This window comes from Prinia subflava, chromosome 11 (genome assembly GCF_021018805.1).
Source record: "Prinia subflava isolate CZ2003 ecotype Zambia chromosome 11, Cam_Psub_1.2, whole genome shotgun sequence".
NCBI lineage: Eukaryota > Metazoa > Chordata > Aves > Passeriformes > Cisticolidae > Prinia > Prinia subflava.
This window is the reverse complement of record NC_086257.1, coordinates 25,273,847-25,290,137: the sequence shown is the minus strand read 5'-3', so window position 1 is coordinate 25,290,137 and position 16,291 is coordinate 25,273,847. Positions and strand designations below refer to the sequence as shown.

The window sequence follows — 16,291 nt, the reverse complement described above, 5'->3', positions numbered from 1 at the left end:
TCTAACACGTGTCTGCCGTGTTATTCCATAGCTTTGGTATAAAGGGAAAGGATTCAGCTGCTGCACGGGCTTTAGCACGGGTTGGGAGCGGGCTGCAGTCGTGGTGTCAGGGAACGGTCTGGATGCAGTGAAGTTGCGCAGAGGTGGCTCTGAGTTAGGCCCGGCGTCTCGGAGACGAGGGGACAGAAGATGCGGGGAAAGGCTGCGGAAACAGTAGAGGATGCGGAGGAAATGCTTACTGAGGAGAGCTTCAAGGTCACGGCCCTGGCTCGGAGGGGAGCGTGTGCAGGAGGCTGGCACAGAAATGAGGCGGCTGCGGGGCAGGTGCCAGGTGAGGTGGGCACAGAGCGGCCCTTCCCCGGCTGCGGGGGGGCTGTGCCTGGAGCTGAGGCGCTTCCCCAGCCGCTCCCCCCGCTGCAGCAGCGCCCCTTGCCCAGCCCCTTCCCCGGCTGCGGCCGGCGGGTCCGGCGGGACCGGCGGTGGCGCAGCGGGACCCGTGGCGGCCGCGGGGCGGCGCTGTGGGGCGGGGCGGGGCCGCTCCCGGAGCCGCTCCCGGGCCGTCCCCGCAGCCCCGGAGCCGCCGCCGCTGCCTCGGTTCCCCGTGGCCCTGCCTGCCAGCGACGCTGCCGCCACCTGTGCCGTGCTCCCGCCTCGGCCGAGGGGGTTCTTGGAGAACGCGTGCTCCTGCCGCTGCCGGCTCCCCTCGGGAGCTGCGTGCGCGCAAATGGGCGGGACGCGGACGCAGCGCCGGGGACGTGGCTGCAGCGCTTTGTGCGGTTGCAGCAGCTGTGAAGGGCCTGGCAGGAGAGCAGGGACCTCTCGCCTTGGGAAGCAAACCCTGCGACCCTCGGGACGCGTTCCTGAAGCGCAGCCCTGCAGCCAGCCTTGGGAAGGCTTCACAGAAGAAAAGAAGAACAAACAAGTGTGTTGCAGGTGTTAATGACGTCACTCAGCGAGCTGGAGAACGCCACCGTCCGCAGCGGTGGCACGGGCACGGCCGGCGTCAGAACGGGGCAGCTGCCAGTGCCTGGAAATGAGAGGCTGCATCGCACAAGGGGAAATAAACTTGGGTGTTGCTGTTAGGTTTCAGAGAGAAACAAATGTGTGTTTTGCAGCTTTTGTACTTGGATATGTGGAGCCAGAGCCCAGCTGGGGCCAGAAGGCCCCTCCAGAGATGCCCCCACACAGCCCCAGCTCCGGCACTGCAGGGCACGGCACTGCACAGCCCTCTGTGGCCAGCTTGCACCAAAGCAAGAATGTACTGACCCCTGAAGAACCAACTCGTACACAGCACCCTGAGCGTTCCCGCAGCCCCAGAACGGCCGCTGTGTTGGCGCAGCCAATGACTCCTGCAGCAGCAGCAGCGGCGGGGCAGACCCCTGGGCCGCCTGTGGCATCCCCAGCAGGCAGAGACAAGAGGTGAGGAGAAGGCACCTGCAGAACCTATGGGGGGATGGCCGGTCCCCAGGGGGAAAGGGAGCAGTAGCTGAGGGTATCCAGAGCAGCCCCAGCTCAGGTCCTGTAGCCCCGTAGCCAGACAGCTGAGCATGGGGGTGCCCCGTGGCACAGTGGCTCCTCTCAGGGAAAAGCCAATTAATCTGTGCTTGGTGTTAACAGCCGAGTTTCAACACCCCGCAGAGCCCTGCTTTGCCCAGGTCAGAGTGAACACAACCTGCGTTTGGAAAGAACTTTATTTAAAATCAGCGATTATACAGACTTCCCCCGCCACAGCACACAAGTGTCCCAACAGAGGTCCCCGTGCCCTGGGGCGGCCCCGCGCCGGCTCACACCAGCCCCGATGATTCCATATGCAAATACAACGCATACAAAAGATCTGCTCCTTCGCAACTAACAAGCATTTCATTAACCTCAAACCATTTAGTTTTCTATTATCTCTAGTATAACCAGACTTAAAATTTGTCTTCTACTAAGAAACCTGGAAAAAAAATCTTCCTTTAGCAACTGCGTGCACCAGCAGAGCAATTCCCACCACCGTTGTCACCACGCAGAGAGCAGAGCCAGCAGGAGTCAGGGCCATCAGCAGGGAAATATGATCAATAGCAGCATTTTCCATGTGATCTCAAGTTACAGTCGTCTACAGAAGAAGGAACTGTGATCACCAGTAGGGAAGCAGTTAAGTACTGGATCCATTGTTAAAAGAAATCGAGTCGAAGGCAGGTTTTACCTTAAATAGGATTAAATATATATTGCAAGACACACCACACTCTGCAGGGGCTGCACATACAGAAGCAGAACTGTGGGCAGGGGGGCAGCATGTCCCCCCCCGCACCCAATATTCCCACATAACATCATCAAATTTAAAACTATCACCACTTGTTGAAAGTTGTCCAAGAAGTATTTACAGCACAGGCACGGCCAGGAGAGGCTTGGTGAGCCGCAGGTCTGGCCACGGTGCTCCTGCAGTCCGCGAAGCTCCCGCACCGGGTCCTGCCAGGAGCCGCTGCCGCCCGGCCGTGCCGGTTCCTCTCCACCCCACTACCCCTACACAGACAAGCATTTCGCGTGGATTAGGACAAAGCTACAGGCGGTGCCGCGGCGTGAGGACGGGCGCCAGCACTGCCACATGCTGCAGTGGGCCTGCCCTCCGCACGCACGGAGGATGCACGGCGGGGCCGCGGGGGCTCCTCGGGAACATGCTGCGCAGTCGGCTCCAGCCTCCGCAGGAATCCCGGCTCCGGCGTCAGAGAAACCATTTCCAGCTATACAGCGAGGGCGACACTGATCGGGGACCGCTGTTTACAACAGATGTCAGTTCCCATGGACCACGTATTACAGAGACCAGGCTGGATCTTCAGCGAATAAGTAGGTCCACGATTGTAGATCAACAATAGACTTTTATTGCTTTATACATGTGGTGCTGTTCAAGGCACTGTGGCACGGGCTAGAAAACTCGGAATGACTCGTGAAGGGACCTGGAATGCGACACGGCCGGTGCCGCGCGCCGCTCCTCGGCAGCTGCCGCGGCGGCCGGGGCCGGCGGGCCACGGCCCGGGACCGGCCCCTCACATGCCCATCCGGATGCTCTGGATGATCTGGAAGATGGCTGCAAGAGAGGAGAGGGGAGCGCTCGCCGGGCAGCGCCAGCAGCGAGCTCCGGAGCCCCGAGCGCCGCCGGGGCAGCGCCGGGCCCGGAGGGGCAGCGCCGGGCCCGGAGGGGCAGCGCCGGGCCCGGAGGGGCAGCGCCGGGCCCGGAGGGGCAGCGCCGGGCCCGGAGGGGCAGCGCCGGGGCCCGCAGCCGCCGCCGGACCCGGCCGCCCGCGCGCGGCCGCTCACCTGATCCGCAGACCACGAAGATGAAGAGAGCCAACAGCCAAGGCCCGACCGACGCCTTCTCCTCCGGGGCCGTTCTCTGCGGGCACAGCACCGCTGTCAGCGCAGCGCGGCCCGGCCCCGCCACCCCCGCCCGCGCCCGCCCGGCTCGGCCCGGCCCCGCGCACCGAGGTCTTGGCGACGTTCCCTCGCTGGGTGATGTTCTTGCTGTGCTTCTCGTTGGCCATGCGGATGCGCTGCTTGGCCACCATGTCCGCGCTCGGCCCGGTCCGGCCCGGCCGCCGCTGCCGCGTCAGCACCGCGCGCGCCGCACGCCGGGAGCGCGCCGGGGGCGGGGCCCGCGCGCGCCAACCCGCGCACGCGCCCCGGGCCCCGCCCCGCCCGGTAACGTGGCGCGCGCTGCGGCCGCCGCGCCGCCGCCGACCCGGAACCGGAAACGCCGCTCCGCTCGCGCCCCAAGATGGCGCCGCCCACGCCGCTGCTCGCAGGTGCGTGGGGCCCGGGCGGCGTCGAGGTCGGGGCTGGTGCGGGGGAGGCGAGTGCGAGGTTGGGCTGGAGTGGCCCGGCGCCCCTCCGGTGCCTGCCCTGTGCCCCTCGGCGTCCGCCGTGCGTCCCTTCCCCAGCGTGCGCTGCCCCGGTCGTGGAGTTGTTGAGGGTGCCGCTCCCGGCACTGGTCAGGGCTCGCCGGGCGCTGTGCTCGCTCCTCTGGGGTGCCGCTGCTCGCCCCGGCCCTTCGCCCGAGCCGCGGCCCGCGGGAGCTCCCGAGGCCCCTGTCCGGGATTCGTTCTTCACCGCGGGTGGTTTCTCGCGGGGCACCCGGGGGGCGTTCGCGGGGCCGGGGTCGGTGCGTGGGGAGCGCCGCAGGGCGCGGCGGCAGCTCCCGGCAGCTCCCGGCAGCTCCCGGCAGCTCCCGGCAGCTCCCGGCAGCTCGGAGCCCGCGGGGCATTGTGAGGGTCTTCCCGAAAGTCGCGTTCCTTTCCGGTATCTCACTGCTTAAACTGTCCGTAACGCACGGGATGTGTATTTTCCTTTTCTGTCTTTGCAAGCTGTAAACACCAGCCTGTTCCCCTCACCCGGCTCTGTGGGGCCGCAGTTGCTGAGGGCAGGTTTTGGGCCGTGTGCTGTGAGTTCGGGTCTCGGTGGGGATGTGTCGGAGGAGCCGCAGAGCTCCGGGCAGTTCGCGGGTCGCACTGAAGGAGTGTGAAAAGGCTCCCCGAGGCTCCTTGGGGAGTTGCATTTGGGCGTGAGCAGAACCATTCTACTGTGAGACGGGCGCGGGCTGGGCTGCAGGTCTCACCCCGCGGTTCCCGCAGAGGGGGTTGCTGAAGGCGGGGCGGGAGCGCCAGGGCAGTCTCGGTTATGCCGTGGAATTTCCCAACAGCAGGTGTGGGGAGGAATGCCTCAGGGTTCACAAATTAGAAAAACACCTGCTCTGGAGAATTTGCTGCGTTTGAAATTAGTTGTTTGTTTCCCTTTGCAGTGAGAGGGTCCGAAGGGCTGTACATGGTGAATGGGCCCCCCAGTTTCACCGAGAGCACGGCATTCCAAAGGTACTCAAGAAGTTGTTCTCTGAAAGGTATAGGTATGCTCTGGAATTGAAAAATGTGTGAATACAGGTGGTTTCAGAAAATTGATGGTTTGGAAGGCTTTGCGTTTGCCTGAGCTCTCTCTGCCAGGTGTCAGTCCCTGAGCAGGGGTGGCAGGGCCTGCACTGTGACAGGGCTCCTCAGGAGCACAGCAGGAAAGCTGCTGTGTTCGTTTTTGTCAGGAAAACCTTAACTGTGGCACTGTTGGATGTTCATGTGTATTTCTTATTTCTTTAGGGTTTCTGGAAAAAATTGCAAAGCTGTTGCTTTTAGCAAGGATGGCTCCCTCTTTGCGTGGTGCAATGGAGAAAAGTGGGTGCATTTCATTATCTTAATTTTTAGCTTGTACGAAATAAATGGAATCAGTTATGCCTCATTTACTCTTGTCTGTGTAAAGATGATTGCTGTTAATGCAGGTGTTTGCATGTACTCTTTAAATGGAGTTTATTGTTTCATCAGTGGCTTTGTTTGTTGACTCTCAGATGAAATATTTGCTGTTCTTCTCCTATTTGTAATACTCCCATGTGCAGTCTGGATATGCTTTCTTTCTTTGGTTGGTTTTTTTATTCAGTACCTGGTCTCTGGGATTAATCTATTAGTAGAGTCCACAGAAAATAATGAGTCTGTACACCTTGTGAATGTTACAAGGTTCCTTTTTACAGATCAGGTGCATTATAGAGTTTCCTCTGCTTTAAAGCTCGTGTGTTGCAGATGAAAGTATGTGTTATATTTTGACCAGTGGTCACCTGTCTTGATTTCTGTCATGCTTCGGTTTCTGGTTTTAAAATGTGCTCGTGGAAAAATTTAGTAAAAACAAGAGAGGGGCAAAAACAGCTCTTCTGATTTTTGGTCAATTTGGTCATTTATTTTTTTAAACTGACCAAATTTGGAGCATATCTAGAATAGTCAAATACTTGAACAATTCTCTCAGCTATTAATTAACTACTGTAAGCATGTTTTATTGAAATACCGTTTCTGATTCCAGAGTCAACGTTGTTAATGTCACCAGAGCTGAGTTACTGCATTCCTTTGATCTCCCAAAGACAGTTTGCCTTGAATTCTCACCAAAGAATAATGTTCTGGCAACGTGGCAGGCCTATGCAAGTGAGTATTGTTCCAGCTGTGGAAGCACAGGGTTTGTGCATGTCTTAATCCATGTCGGAGGCAGTAGCTGGCTGCCCCCTGCAGTGCATTTATTGGCTAAATGAGCAGTACAGAACGTGTGCAGAGAGTCCTGTGGGCAGTCAGGAGCACAGTGGAGGAGGGAGGGATGCCCTTGTCCAGGAGAGCTGGCCTTGGCCGTGCTTGCCCACGCTCTGTCAGAGTTACTGTGAGTCAGTCGTGTTTTCTGAGCTTTGGGAGGTGCTCTGCTGCACTGTGCTGTGCAGGCAGTGTGTGTTCTTGGGCAGGCAGGGCAGCTGGGACCCTGCCTTGGAGCAGTTGTGTCCTGCCCTGGGGCCCGTGGCTGGAGGGTTCTCCATGTCCAGAGCTTTGTTCCCTCCTCTGCCTCCCTGGGGGGGTTGGAGTTCCTGATCTGAGAGCTGCAGTCCTGTGAGGCACAGACAGTGTAAAGGCTGCCTTGGGAGGGAAGAGCTGGGCAAGGCTGGGCCTGGGGAGCCTGGGAGCTGGGACAGGCTGTTGGACAAGAGACTGTGAGTGAGCTGTTCTGGGTCTGCCGCAGAGCACTGACAGCAGCAGGCAGGCTGGGGTCAGGAGGAGAGTACAGACAGTTTAAAAGCAGCAGAACCATTTTGCATGGCTTGCAGAGAGAGCTGTGACTGTGGTGGAATGGACAAAATCATCTCATTCCTGTGAGAGCAAAACATTGGAGTGGAGAACATGCCTCCATTGTTTGCCGTGAGGATGGTTTTTGGTTTGGATTAAAAAGCTGTGCAGCTGTTGGTGGTTGCAGCCGTGCAGGGGGAGTAGAAACCCTGTACCTCCCAATGTGAGTTTTCTGCAGACAGACTGAGGTTAATAGGTGCAGCAGTCAACATTCATGGGTTTGGTCCCTCAGGGGCAGAAGTTCCATGCTTGCAAGAAGTTCATGCGTGTTTGGGCGCTAGCAGAACCATGAGGTGGGATGTTGGGGTGAAGCAGATTTAAGCCTCAAAAACCACTGTGCTTTTTTGCAGCTGCTAAGGATGGCACAGCAGGGGTGCCCAACCTGCAGCTCCATGATCTGAGAACTGGAAAATGCTTAAAGTCTTTTATACAGAAAAAGATGCAGAACTGGTAAATAAGCCTTCCAGATGCTAATTGTTTACAAAGAAATGTGGTTTTCAAAATCTGATCCCGGTAAATGGAGCTGTTAGTGTGGTGTTGGCTTTCAAAGCAGTGCTTGCTGCTAACTGAAAGCCAGAATCTGTGGTTGTGAGTGTCTGTGTGTGGTTCATTGTAAATTCACTCTCACCTTGCACCACAGAGGAAAGCTGGGCAGACAATAACCAAGTCCACTTGTTGACTTCTTGCTATGCAGATGTCATTTATTCACATTAAATGTATCACGTTTGAAATTACTGGATTCACAACAGAGGGGAAAAACAATCCTGGGGTGCTAATGGTGAGCATCATATCGTGTTTCTGACTTTTCCCTTAATGTGCAGGTGTCCTTGCTGGGCAGATGATGAAAGCATTTGTGCCAGGAATGTGAACAATGAAGTGCAGTTCTTTGAAAACAACAACTTCAGTATGCGAGTATATTTGTCTACATTTCATTCCTTCTGTAAATGCTGCTTCTTTTGAGAGGTGGTTTTTGTTTTCCGATTTTTGTTTCTTCCTTTGCTTGCCTTTTATTCTAAATACTGCCTACAGTCTATTTCAGTTTGGAATTCAGAATCATTATGCTTTAATGATATGTATTTTCACTTTCTTATTTATCTTTTCACTGACTGATATCTTTTCACTGATATGAAGTGCATCAGATTCTCAATTAAAGAAGCCTGATTCTATATTGTTCTCATTTAATGAGATCCAGGAAATTGTCATTTAAAAATGTGAGCTGCGATTGCTTCCTTGGGTTATGCATATTCTGTCAATAGACTGTTAAAAGTGGCTCATTAAAAATGATGGCAAAAATGAAATAGGGAAGCCTGAAGATTTTTACCAAGGAGATTTACTGTTGGTGGTAAAATATCTGGAGTCAGTAGATGTTGAAAAGGGGGAAGGAGGAAGAAAAAAGCCGAGAGATAAAACATTAGAACAAAAATGTAAAGGAATTAAAGAAAACTGAGGGGATAACAGCAGTGTGTGGTTTTGGTTTTGCATTTTTTGTTTTGTTTTAAATATAAAGTTTTTACAAGAGTTAGGGCTGTGAGAGATTCAGTTTCCTGAAACGGAAAATTAGCCCTGCTGCTGTTAAGCAAACTGTGGGAAGCATGGAATGTCAGCCTCAGCAGGCTGTCTGCTGGCAGTGCACATTCCTGGCTGCAGAGGAGCTGTGGGGTGATGCTGTTGCCATCAGTTGTTTGTGGGAAGGAGCAGTGCTGAGCCCAGGGCAGGGCTTTTGGGAGGAGATCCCGTGGAGGTGTGAGAGGAGAGCCCCTGCCTCTGTGTGATGGCACCTGAATGTGACTGAACCCAGCACAGATCAGGTGAAGAATATCTGCTTCAAACACAAGCTGTGTTCACCTTGGGTTCTCAGGCTTCCTTTGCTTTTTGATCTTCCAAGTACTAAGTGCTGGGTTTCAGACCTAGGCTTGATTTAAGTTGGTTTTGTAGGTAAAATGGGAAAATAATGATTGTTTGCCTAGAAAAAGAGATCCCTTTGTGATTGTCTTTTCTGGTTTGTGTTATCCAGGAGACAGTCCCATAGAATGTTGTGGTTAGGACATCCAGGTAACATGATTTGTCAGTAACATCACACATCTGTGGCCTTTTTCTTGGCAGATACCATTGCAAATAAGCTGCATTTGCAGAAGGTCAGTGATTTTGTGTTGTCTCCAGGAGCACAGCCAACCAAGGTACTTGTGATCCAGCTTCCAATCTTTTTCATGGTTTTCTTAAAGAAAAAAACCCACTGTGATTTTCATGCTGGTAGTAACTGTGCTCTGTGCTGCCAAGGCTTTAACCTGCAGTGAAATCTGTGGCTGTTTCAGGTTGCTGTTTATGTCCCAGGCAGCAAAGGTGCCCCGTCCTTTGTCAGGCTCTACCAGTACCCCAACTTCGGGGGCCCTCAGTCAGCACTAGCCAACAAGAGCTTCTTCAAAGCTGACAAGGTGACAATGCTGTGGAACAAAAAAGGTATAGCAGCTGTGTACTGAAACTTCTATACTGTGCTCATTTTGGATTGACTTACTTTGTTTACTGTGTGGGGTTGGTGTTTCATTTGCATAAGTGCTGATAAATCCTGAGGGCAGCCATTAGCACCTTGCTGAGGTGTATTTCTGCACACCCTGGAGTGCTCAGCACTTTCCTGTGGCTTTCATCATTTTGTATGTTGTAATTCAGAATATTCTATACATGCTGGTAAATTTTGCAGTTGAATGACAAATTCCTGTATAATTTTTTTTCTGTGTCGATCATATAATTGGATTGCAAACATAAGAACAGTTCATGCTATGATATAATCCAAATCTGTAGAATTATCTGTATGCATACCTGTGTCATAACTGGGGTGAGCTGAGAGGCCCCTGTGCTTTGCTGTTGGTTAGCAGTGAGCTGTTTCAGAATGATTTTCTGTGAATCATTTACTTTAATCCACATAGTTTGGAATGCAAGGAAGGTTTTAGACACATGTAGAAACCATGCATGAGGACTGTGAGAAACAGGAAATATTGATATCTCAAGACATTTTGGGGTGCATGTGTCTGGGCGAAGGAGCAGGTTGGCCCTTGCCCTGGTGAGACAGTGCCCTGCTCTGCACCCCCCCCCCCACAAGGACACAGCTTTGGATAACAGATACAGAATATACAGAATATGTTGAGGAAATGTTTTGTTCAAGGATTGATCAGGATGTTTGGTTTCTGCCATAAATTAATATATTTTTTATAGCTGCAAAGGATGCTTCCTTGCTTGTGGTCTAACACTGAGTGAATGGGCTGACACTTCCCATCTGAGAAAGGAAGGATTCAGTCCTTTTGTATTAGCAATTAGGAAAAACTCAATTCAGAAGAGAATGATACCAGCACTATTAGACAAGCAACCAGTGAGAGCTCCTGGGGAGCCGATGTCACTTTGTCTGTGGTGTTCTGTGCAGTGGCTGCTGTGGTTCTCAGCACTGTGCTGCCCTGTCTGTGTGTGTTTGCAGCCACGGCAGTGCTGGTGGTGGCCAGCACCGAGGTGGACAAGAGCGGCGCCTCGTACTACGGCGAGCAGACGCTGCACTACGTGGGGGCCAGTGGGGAGAGCGCCGTGGTGCAGCTGCGTGAGTACCCCGTGCTGCCCGCCAGCTTCTGCTCCAGCAGCTTCTGCTGAGCTGATCTTTAAAACAAAATCCTCTTGACAAAAGATCCCTCACCTTTTTGGGGTTTTTTTTTCACCTCTGCAGGATGATGTTACTTTTTTCTGGGTTGGTTTGGGGTTTTTTTCAGTAGCTGAATTTTCTTACCTTGGATAGACTTATCATCTTAATGTCAGTGGCAGAGAGCAAACACTTCCACTTAATACATACTGATAGTTTGCTTGGGAAGGTGTTGAAATGCACAGGGAGAGAGCTATGCTCGTTTGCTAAGGAATGGAGCCAGGTTGGTGTCTCAGAATTCATAATGGGCAGGAGTGTGTGTCACCAAACAGAACAATCCTACCTGCACTTTTACACATGCAAGATACTGTTACTCAATGAGTCAGCGCAGAGGGAGAGCCATTTTTTGAAGTCTGTTGGAAAATAGAAGTTCTTTATTTTGTATTGTAAAATTGAAAGTGTTTTAAGACATAAAAGTGATATATTGGGGAGCAGCAGATGAATGTGCTGAATTCCAGTGTCTAGCTTGAACTGGAAGTCCTTGTCTTAACTCCCCCTGTGGGGGCCTTTTTTCCTTCTCTCAAGCCCTTGCTATTGTGTGTGAACATCTGGCCTATTTGGGATTGTAGAGGCCAGTTTGTTGGGAATGCTTGGGTTAGGGTTGAACTATCTTTGCATAATTAGTGTAATTCCATAACAGTGCTGACTGGGAACATTTCCAGTTTGCCTTCTGCTGCAAAACTTGTGGAAGAGTGCTGTGCCACATTTCCCCTTGATGGTAACTCCACCGGGGAGAGAGCATTGGGGTTATGACTCAGTGTACAGAATCTCTTGGGGAGCAGTTTCCCAGCTTGAGAACAGTACTTGGTTAACTACGTACTTCCTAAAACATTCTTTATTTCTACTGCATCTGTATTTAACAGGAAGTTTATCATTACTTTTCATTTAATTTAGCTGTTCCTTTTCAAGGAAAAGCCAAAACTGCTAAAAGCAAGTGGTGGGCATTTGGAGTGAGAGGTGCCTCATTCCCTGTGGAGTTGGATCTGTTCTTAAGTGCAGTTTTGAAGCTTTTTTCCACACTGACATTTGCAGAGGTCTTTTCATTTTTGACAAAGATGTGGTGCTGCTGCAGGCTCTGGCAGAGCTCTGAAGCCTGCATGGAGCTGCCCTCATCTCTCCAGCTGCTGCTGTCACCAAGTGTCATTTTCTGTCACCTCTGTATCTGTGCCACATTGGGTCAATGGCACTGAAAAGGTTTCAAAGGGGAGCACATGGTGTGATTATACATCCTCGTTTCTAAGGATAATGAGACTTCAGAGTGACAACAGACATGAACCATTTAACTCAGTTTGAACATTTTGGGTCAACTCTGGATTTAAGGATTCAGTAATGCACTTGGCATTTATCTGAACTATGGGTAAATATACCCGGATAATGAAAAGTTACAATGGCCTGTGGTTTGTATTTACCTCTGGATATATTACCTGAGTTTTCATCACTGATTCGTCCTCCAGTATCTCCTAGTATCCCAACCCCCAGAAAAGCTTCTAACTGTACCAAGTTTTGCTCATTATGAGTAGAGCCATTTTTGTGTGCTCAGATTAAAATCCGAATTATAAAATACTGTGCATAGACATGGTCCAAAGATAACTCACTGTTATCATTGTTGCTTACCTCTACAAAGCTGAACTACACGATATTTCTTAGATTGAAAGAAGAGAAACTATTATCCAGCTGGTGTAAAACTCCTGTTTTCGCAGGTTTCCAGTGGGACAGTTTGAGAAGGTCCTGAGGTCATACTTGAGGAAAAAAGAAAGCAGATTTTTTTTTTACTTGTCAAGCTATGCTTACTGTTAAAGTGTTGGTGCTGACCCTACAGAGATAATTTGGAATGACTGCAGTTATTGTTGCAACCTGTAACTAAAGTTACCAAGATACCAGGTTGTTTTTCCCTCTGTTGTTAGTGGAATTAATTTTCACTGTCAATAATTAGAGTACAGCATTTTAGCAAAGCATGAAGAATTGCTATGGATTTTATTTTGGCTTGCTCTGAAAAAACTGCAATCTCCTGACAGCTGCGTGTTTTTCCTTTTCCTTTAGCAAAAAACGGTCCTATTTACGATGTTGCCTGGAGCCCCAATTCTGTCGAGTTCTGTGCTGTGTATGGTTTCATGCCTGCCAAAGCCACAGTTTTTAACCTGAAATGCGACCCCGTGTTTGATTTTGGCACGGGGCCTCGCAATGCTGCCTACTATAGCCCCCACGGACACATCCTGGTGCTGGCAGGGTTTGGGAACCTGAGGGGACAGATGGAGGTGTGGGACGTTAAGAACTACAGACTCATCTCCAAGCCGGTGGCCTCGGACTCCACGTACTTTGCGTGGTGTCCCGACGGGGAGCACATCGTGACGGCCACGTGCGCGCCGCGCCTGCGCGTCGGCAACGGCTACAAGGTGTGGCACTACACGGGCTCGGTGCTGCACTGCCGGGAGGTGCCGCCCGACCAGGAGATGTGGCAGGTGTCCTGGCAGCCCTTCCCGGACGGCGTGTTCCCGGAGAGAGCCGTGAGGTACCAGGCGGTTCCCAGCGAGCTGCCCGGGGCCGAGCCCAGGCCTGCGCAGGCGTACAGACCGCCTGCCCTGCGGAACAAGCCCGTGACAAGCTCCAAGCTGGTGAGTAGCCGTGTCCTGTGGGCACGGCCCGGTGTCTCACGTCTGTCTGGAGCTTGGCCTCCTATACGTGGGAGGAACTGGGTAACTGGATTGGCAGCACTGGGGGGGTTTGGATTGGAGGGGTTTTGGCTACCTTCTTTGGCAGTTTGCAAGAATATATGCTGAGAAGCTCTCATCTCTTTGGCATAAATACTGTCCTTTCACAAAGCATTTGCAAACTTGTAATACTCTTTTGCAACATGCACTGAAACGCTAAACTCCAAGTGTGGGCTGTGGTGAATTTGACTGCTCTAGTTAGGACAAAAGCCTCTGATCTGGGTGACTTGACTTGCCAGTTCTGAACCCAGCCAGCCTGGGGCTTGACTGGCCTCCCAACAGCCATTCTTTCTTGGGGTTTTTTTTTGTAGTTTTCTTTTCTTCCAGGCTTCAGTCATTTTGTGCTAGATTATTCCTCTTGGATTTTATTTCCTTCCTGAGACAGAAAACATAATGATTTTGTTATTTTATCAGAAATCTATGAAGTCATTAGGGCACACAGGGTAGTCGCATGCAAATTCAAGTGGGTGAGTTTGAAACAACCCTTTTCACCCTTCTTTGCCTGTTCCAAGGAGTGCATACTTTTTCCCTCACTTGCTTTCTTTCTTTATTCTTGTTTCTTTCTGGTTCATCTTTGCATACGTCTGAGGTAGATTTGGGGGTTTCTGTGCCAACATGGAATATGAGGTTTTAACCATTTCACATATCCTGCAGCATGAGGATGAACCACCCCAGAACATGAAACCCCAGCTGGGAGGCACTGATAAGCTACTGTCTAAAACAGCTCTCAAAAATCAGAGGAAACATGAAGCAAAGAAAGCTGCTAAGCAGGTACTGCAAAAGTCATCCTGACAAGAGTAATGTTTGTTAGTTTCCCCAAAGGGCAGAATCAGGCTCAGGGCAGTGACTTGTCCACTCAGAGCCCTCCACACGTGTTGTGGCGGGGTGGGAAGGGCTGCAGAGTTTAACCAGGGTAAAGCAGGTACAAAAGGGTGATTCAAAAGTAACAGCTCTGCTGAGTTGCTGCAGACATTAGCTAAAATCATTGTGGAGACAAAGTGATTGTGACTTTACACATTCTGCAGAGTGTGTTTTGGTTTTAGCTAGGATGTCAGAACAGGCTGGGTGCTCTGTGTTCCCAGTAGGTGCAGGCTGAGGTGTGTTTTTAGGGCAGAGCAGAGACCTCCTGTCTGTCACTTCTGAACTTATTATTCTTTGACTAGGTAGATAAAAATCAGCGTCTGGTATTAGCCTTCTAATTTCTACAAACCTCTGAAGCAGTAATTTCTTTAAATGCTATTTTTAAAAATTTCTAGCACTGGTTTCGAGCACTTTCTTTTGCTTCAGAGACAATGACCAGGTCTGCTTTGGGAAATATTTGTGTATGTGTTTGTCATATCACCCTTAATCTGATGTTTCCCTGTGCTGTGTGTGGTTGGGAGCTTGAGGAAGCAGATAGAAATTAAACAAGAAACAGCATGTGAGCTCTTCCAGATAAGCCTTTCTCCATGGAAAGCAGGCCAATAGATACTGCAGTACCTCAGAGCAAGTCATGGCCAAATTTTGGAATACACCAGCAGACTGGGGAAAGAAGAAATATTAAATGGATCCTCTTAAAGTAATTAAAGACATTTTTCATTCTCTCTGCAATCAAAGGCATTTTCTAGATTGTGTTTGTGTCTACAGGAGGCCAAAGCTGATGCACACCAAGGCCCTGCCCAGGTCAAAACCCCACAGAATGCCCTGCAGAACACTGTGCCTGCCGTGACCACGGGAGATCCTGAAGTGGACAAGAAGATAAAGAATTTGAAAAAGGTGTGAAGAGATTATTTTTCTAACAGACAGTATTTCTGCAAGGGCTGGTCTGTCAGACCCGGTGTGAGTGTAAGGTGAGCTGAGTTTAGGAGGATGCGTGTACCTTCACAGTAATGAAGTAAATTCATTACTGTACCTTCACAGTAATGTCCCAAATTCGTACCCACCTCTCTTTGCCCTCCCACCCTGTGCAGCTGTGGGGTATTCGTGTGCCAGGCTTCCTGAAGGTCCCATCAGAGGCAGCAGTACAGGAGGAGTTCTGAAACCAACCCTGAGGCTCTGGCCAGGACTCCTGTGGAGGTGCAGCCAGTCCCCAGTTGAGGTCGGGGTGCACTGGCAGTTGTTGGTGCTCAGACAGGGCTCTCTGCACTCTGTGGCTGTTGGGACCTGCACTGGAACAGAGCCTCGGGGTTTGACTCGTGGCATGAGCACAAAGTCTACTGCCAGTCTTGAGAATTCTTAAATAATTCCAGAATAGAAATTGTTACGTTCTGGCTAGAGAATCTTTCCATTTCTCTAGGCTGCCTCTTGCTGCTCATAGTCTCTGGATTCATATTCCAGGCTTTCTGAGGAAAATGTGTGGTGAAGAGGGATGGTGATGGAGCCCTTCAATGCGACAGTGCCTGGTGTTTGTTTCAGAGATGAAGAAGTACTGCTGTTTTCTAGATTCTGTCCTTGAAAGAAATGTCTGTTATGGGTGGGAAATTCTGGATGGAGCATCTGGAGATGCTTAAGGAGTTGTGCCTTCCACAGAGACCAGTCTCCAGATGCATCAGGCAATTGCAAGTGCAGCAACTTCTAAGATGTTTTTTCTATTCTTGTTTCACCAATATTTTTGTGTTGGAGTGGCTTTTTCTATTTTTTTTTTCAGAAACTAAAGGCAATTGAGCAGCTGAAAGAACAGGCAGCTGCTGGAAAACAGCTGGAGAAGAATCAGGTATTGCTGAGATCTGTACAGTTTATTCCAGGTTCATTTTATAATAAGCTATATCTATGACATTTTATGCTTTTCTGCTCTAGGTGGAGAAGATTCAGAAAGAGGCTGCTCTCCTTAAGGAACTGGAAGACCTAGAACTGGGTGTTTAAATCTTCCTTGAGCTCCAGTGTGGTGCTAACAGAAAGTTCATGCAAAATGTAGTTTGTTAAACATTTCGGGAAATGACCAAGGGTCCGAGACTCCACAGATTTGCTGCTCATTTGCCTTTAAAAAGTTTTCCTAAAGATTCGTGCACATTAAGCAAGTGATGAGTATCCATCAGCCGGTTCTGCTGCTGTTCCAACCAGAAATGCGCTCCTTTTCTGAGAAAACACTGCCTAAACCAGATTGTTTATCCTTATTTGGGTGGGAGAAGGGAAGGCGGTCGAGACATTTGATAGCTTTATTCTATTTAAAAAGAGATGCGATCTTTATGCGATTACGGGATGTAGATAAAAATAAAGAGCATTTAATACGGGCGAGCTGTCCGAGCCGTGTGTGGCCGCCAGGGGGC

At 50.7% G+C, this 16,291-nt stretch overlaps 2 protein-coding genes across 8 annotated transcripts; one reads left to right on the top strand and one right to left on the bottom strand.

Annotated features, from left to right (window-relative positions):
* Window positions 1-1,673: 1,673 nt before the first annotated feature.
* On the bottom strand, window positions 1,674-3,640 carry SERP1 (stress associated endoplasmic reticulum protein 1). Of its 3 annotated transcripts, none has more exons than XM_063408564.1 (3): window positions 3,459-3,640; window positions 3,249-3,370; window positions 1,674-3,148 (listed from the first exon to the last, which is right to left on the bottom strand). In XM_063408564.1, the coding sequence occupies exons 1-3, from the start codon at window positions 3,540-3,542 to the stop codon at window positions 2,857-2,859; spliced, it is 498 nt and encodes a 165-aa protein (XP_063264634.1). In that variant the 5' UTR covers window positions 3,543-3,640; the 3' UTR covers window positions 1,674-2,856. The 3 variants fall into 3 exon arrangements, with proteins under 3 accessions (XP_063264634.1, XP_063264632.1, XP_063264633.1); XM_063408562.1 differs by having other exon boundaries at window positions 1,674-3,168; window positions 3,459-3,637; XM_063408563.1 differs by having other exon boundaries at window positions 1,674-3,064; window positions 3,295-3,370; window positions 3,459-3,628.
* A 53-nt stretch (window positions 3,641-3,693) lies between these two features.
* EIF2A (eukaryotic translation initiation factor 2A) lies at window positions 3,694-16,256 on the top strand. 5 transcript variants are annotated; one of them, XM_063408556.1, is made up of 14 exons: window positions 3,694-3,779; window positions 4,772-4,841; window positions 5,115-5,189; window positions 5,863-5,981; window positions 7,013-7,112; window positions 7,484-7,566; window positions 8,766-8,839; window positions 8,975-9,119; window positions 10,126-10,242; window positions 12,379-12,950; window positions 13,701-13,817; window positions 14,673-14,801; window positions 15,673-15,738; window positions 15,822-16,256. In XM_063408556.1, exons 1-14 carry the CDS (start codon window positions 3,752-3,754, stop codon window positions 15,885-15,887), a joined length of 1,761 nt encoding a protein of 586 aa, XP_063264626.1. In that variant the 5' UTR covers window positions 3,694-3,751; the 3' UTR covers window positions 15,888-16,256. The 5 variants fall into 5 exon arrangements, with proteins under 5 accessions (XP_063264626.1, XP_063264629.1, XP_063264628.1 ...); XM_063408559.1 differs by lacking the exon at window positions 3,694-3,779 and adding an exon at window positions 3,784-3,837; XM_063408558.1 differs by lacking the exon at window positions 3,694-3,779 and adding an exon at window positions 3,789-3,897.
* The last annotated feature ends 35 nt before the right edge of the window (window positions 16,257-16,291 follow it).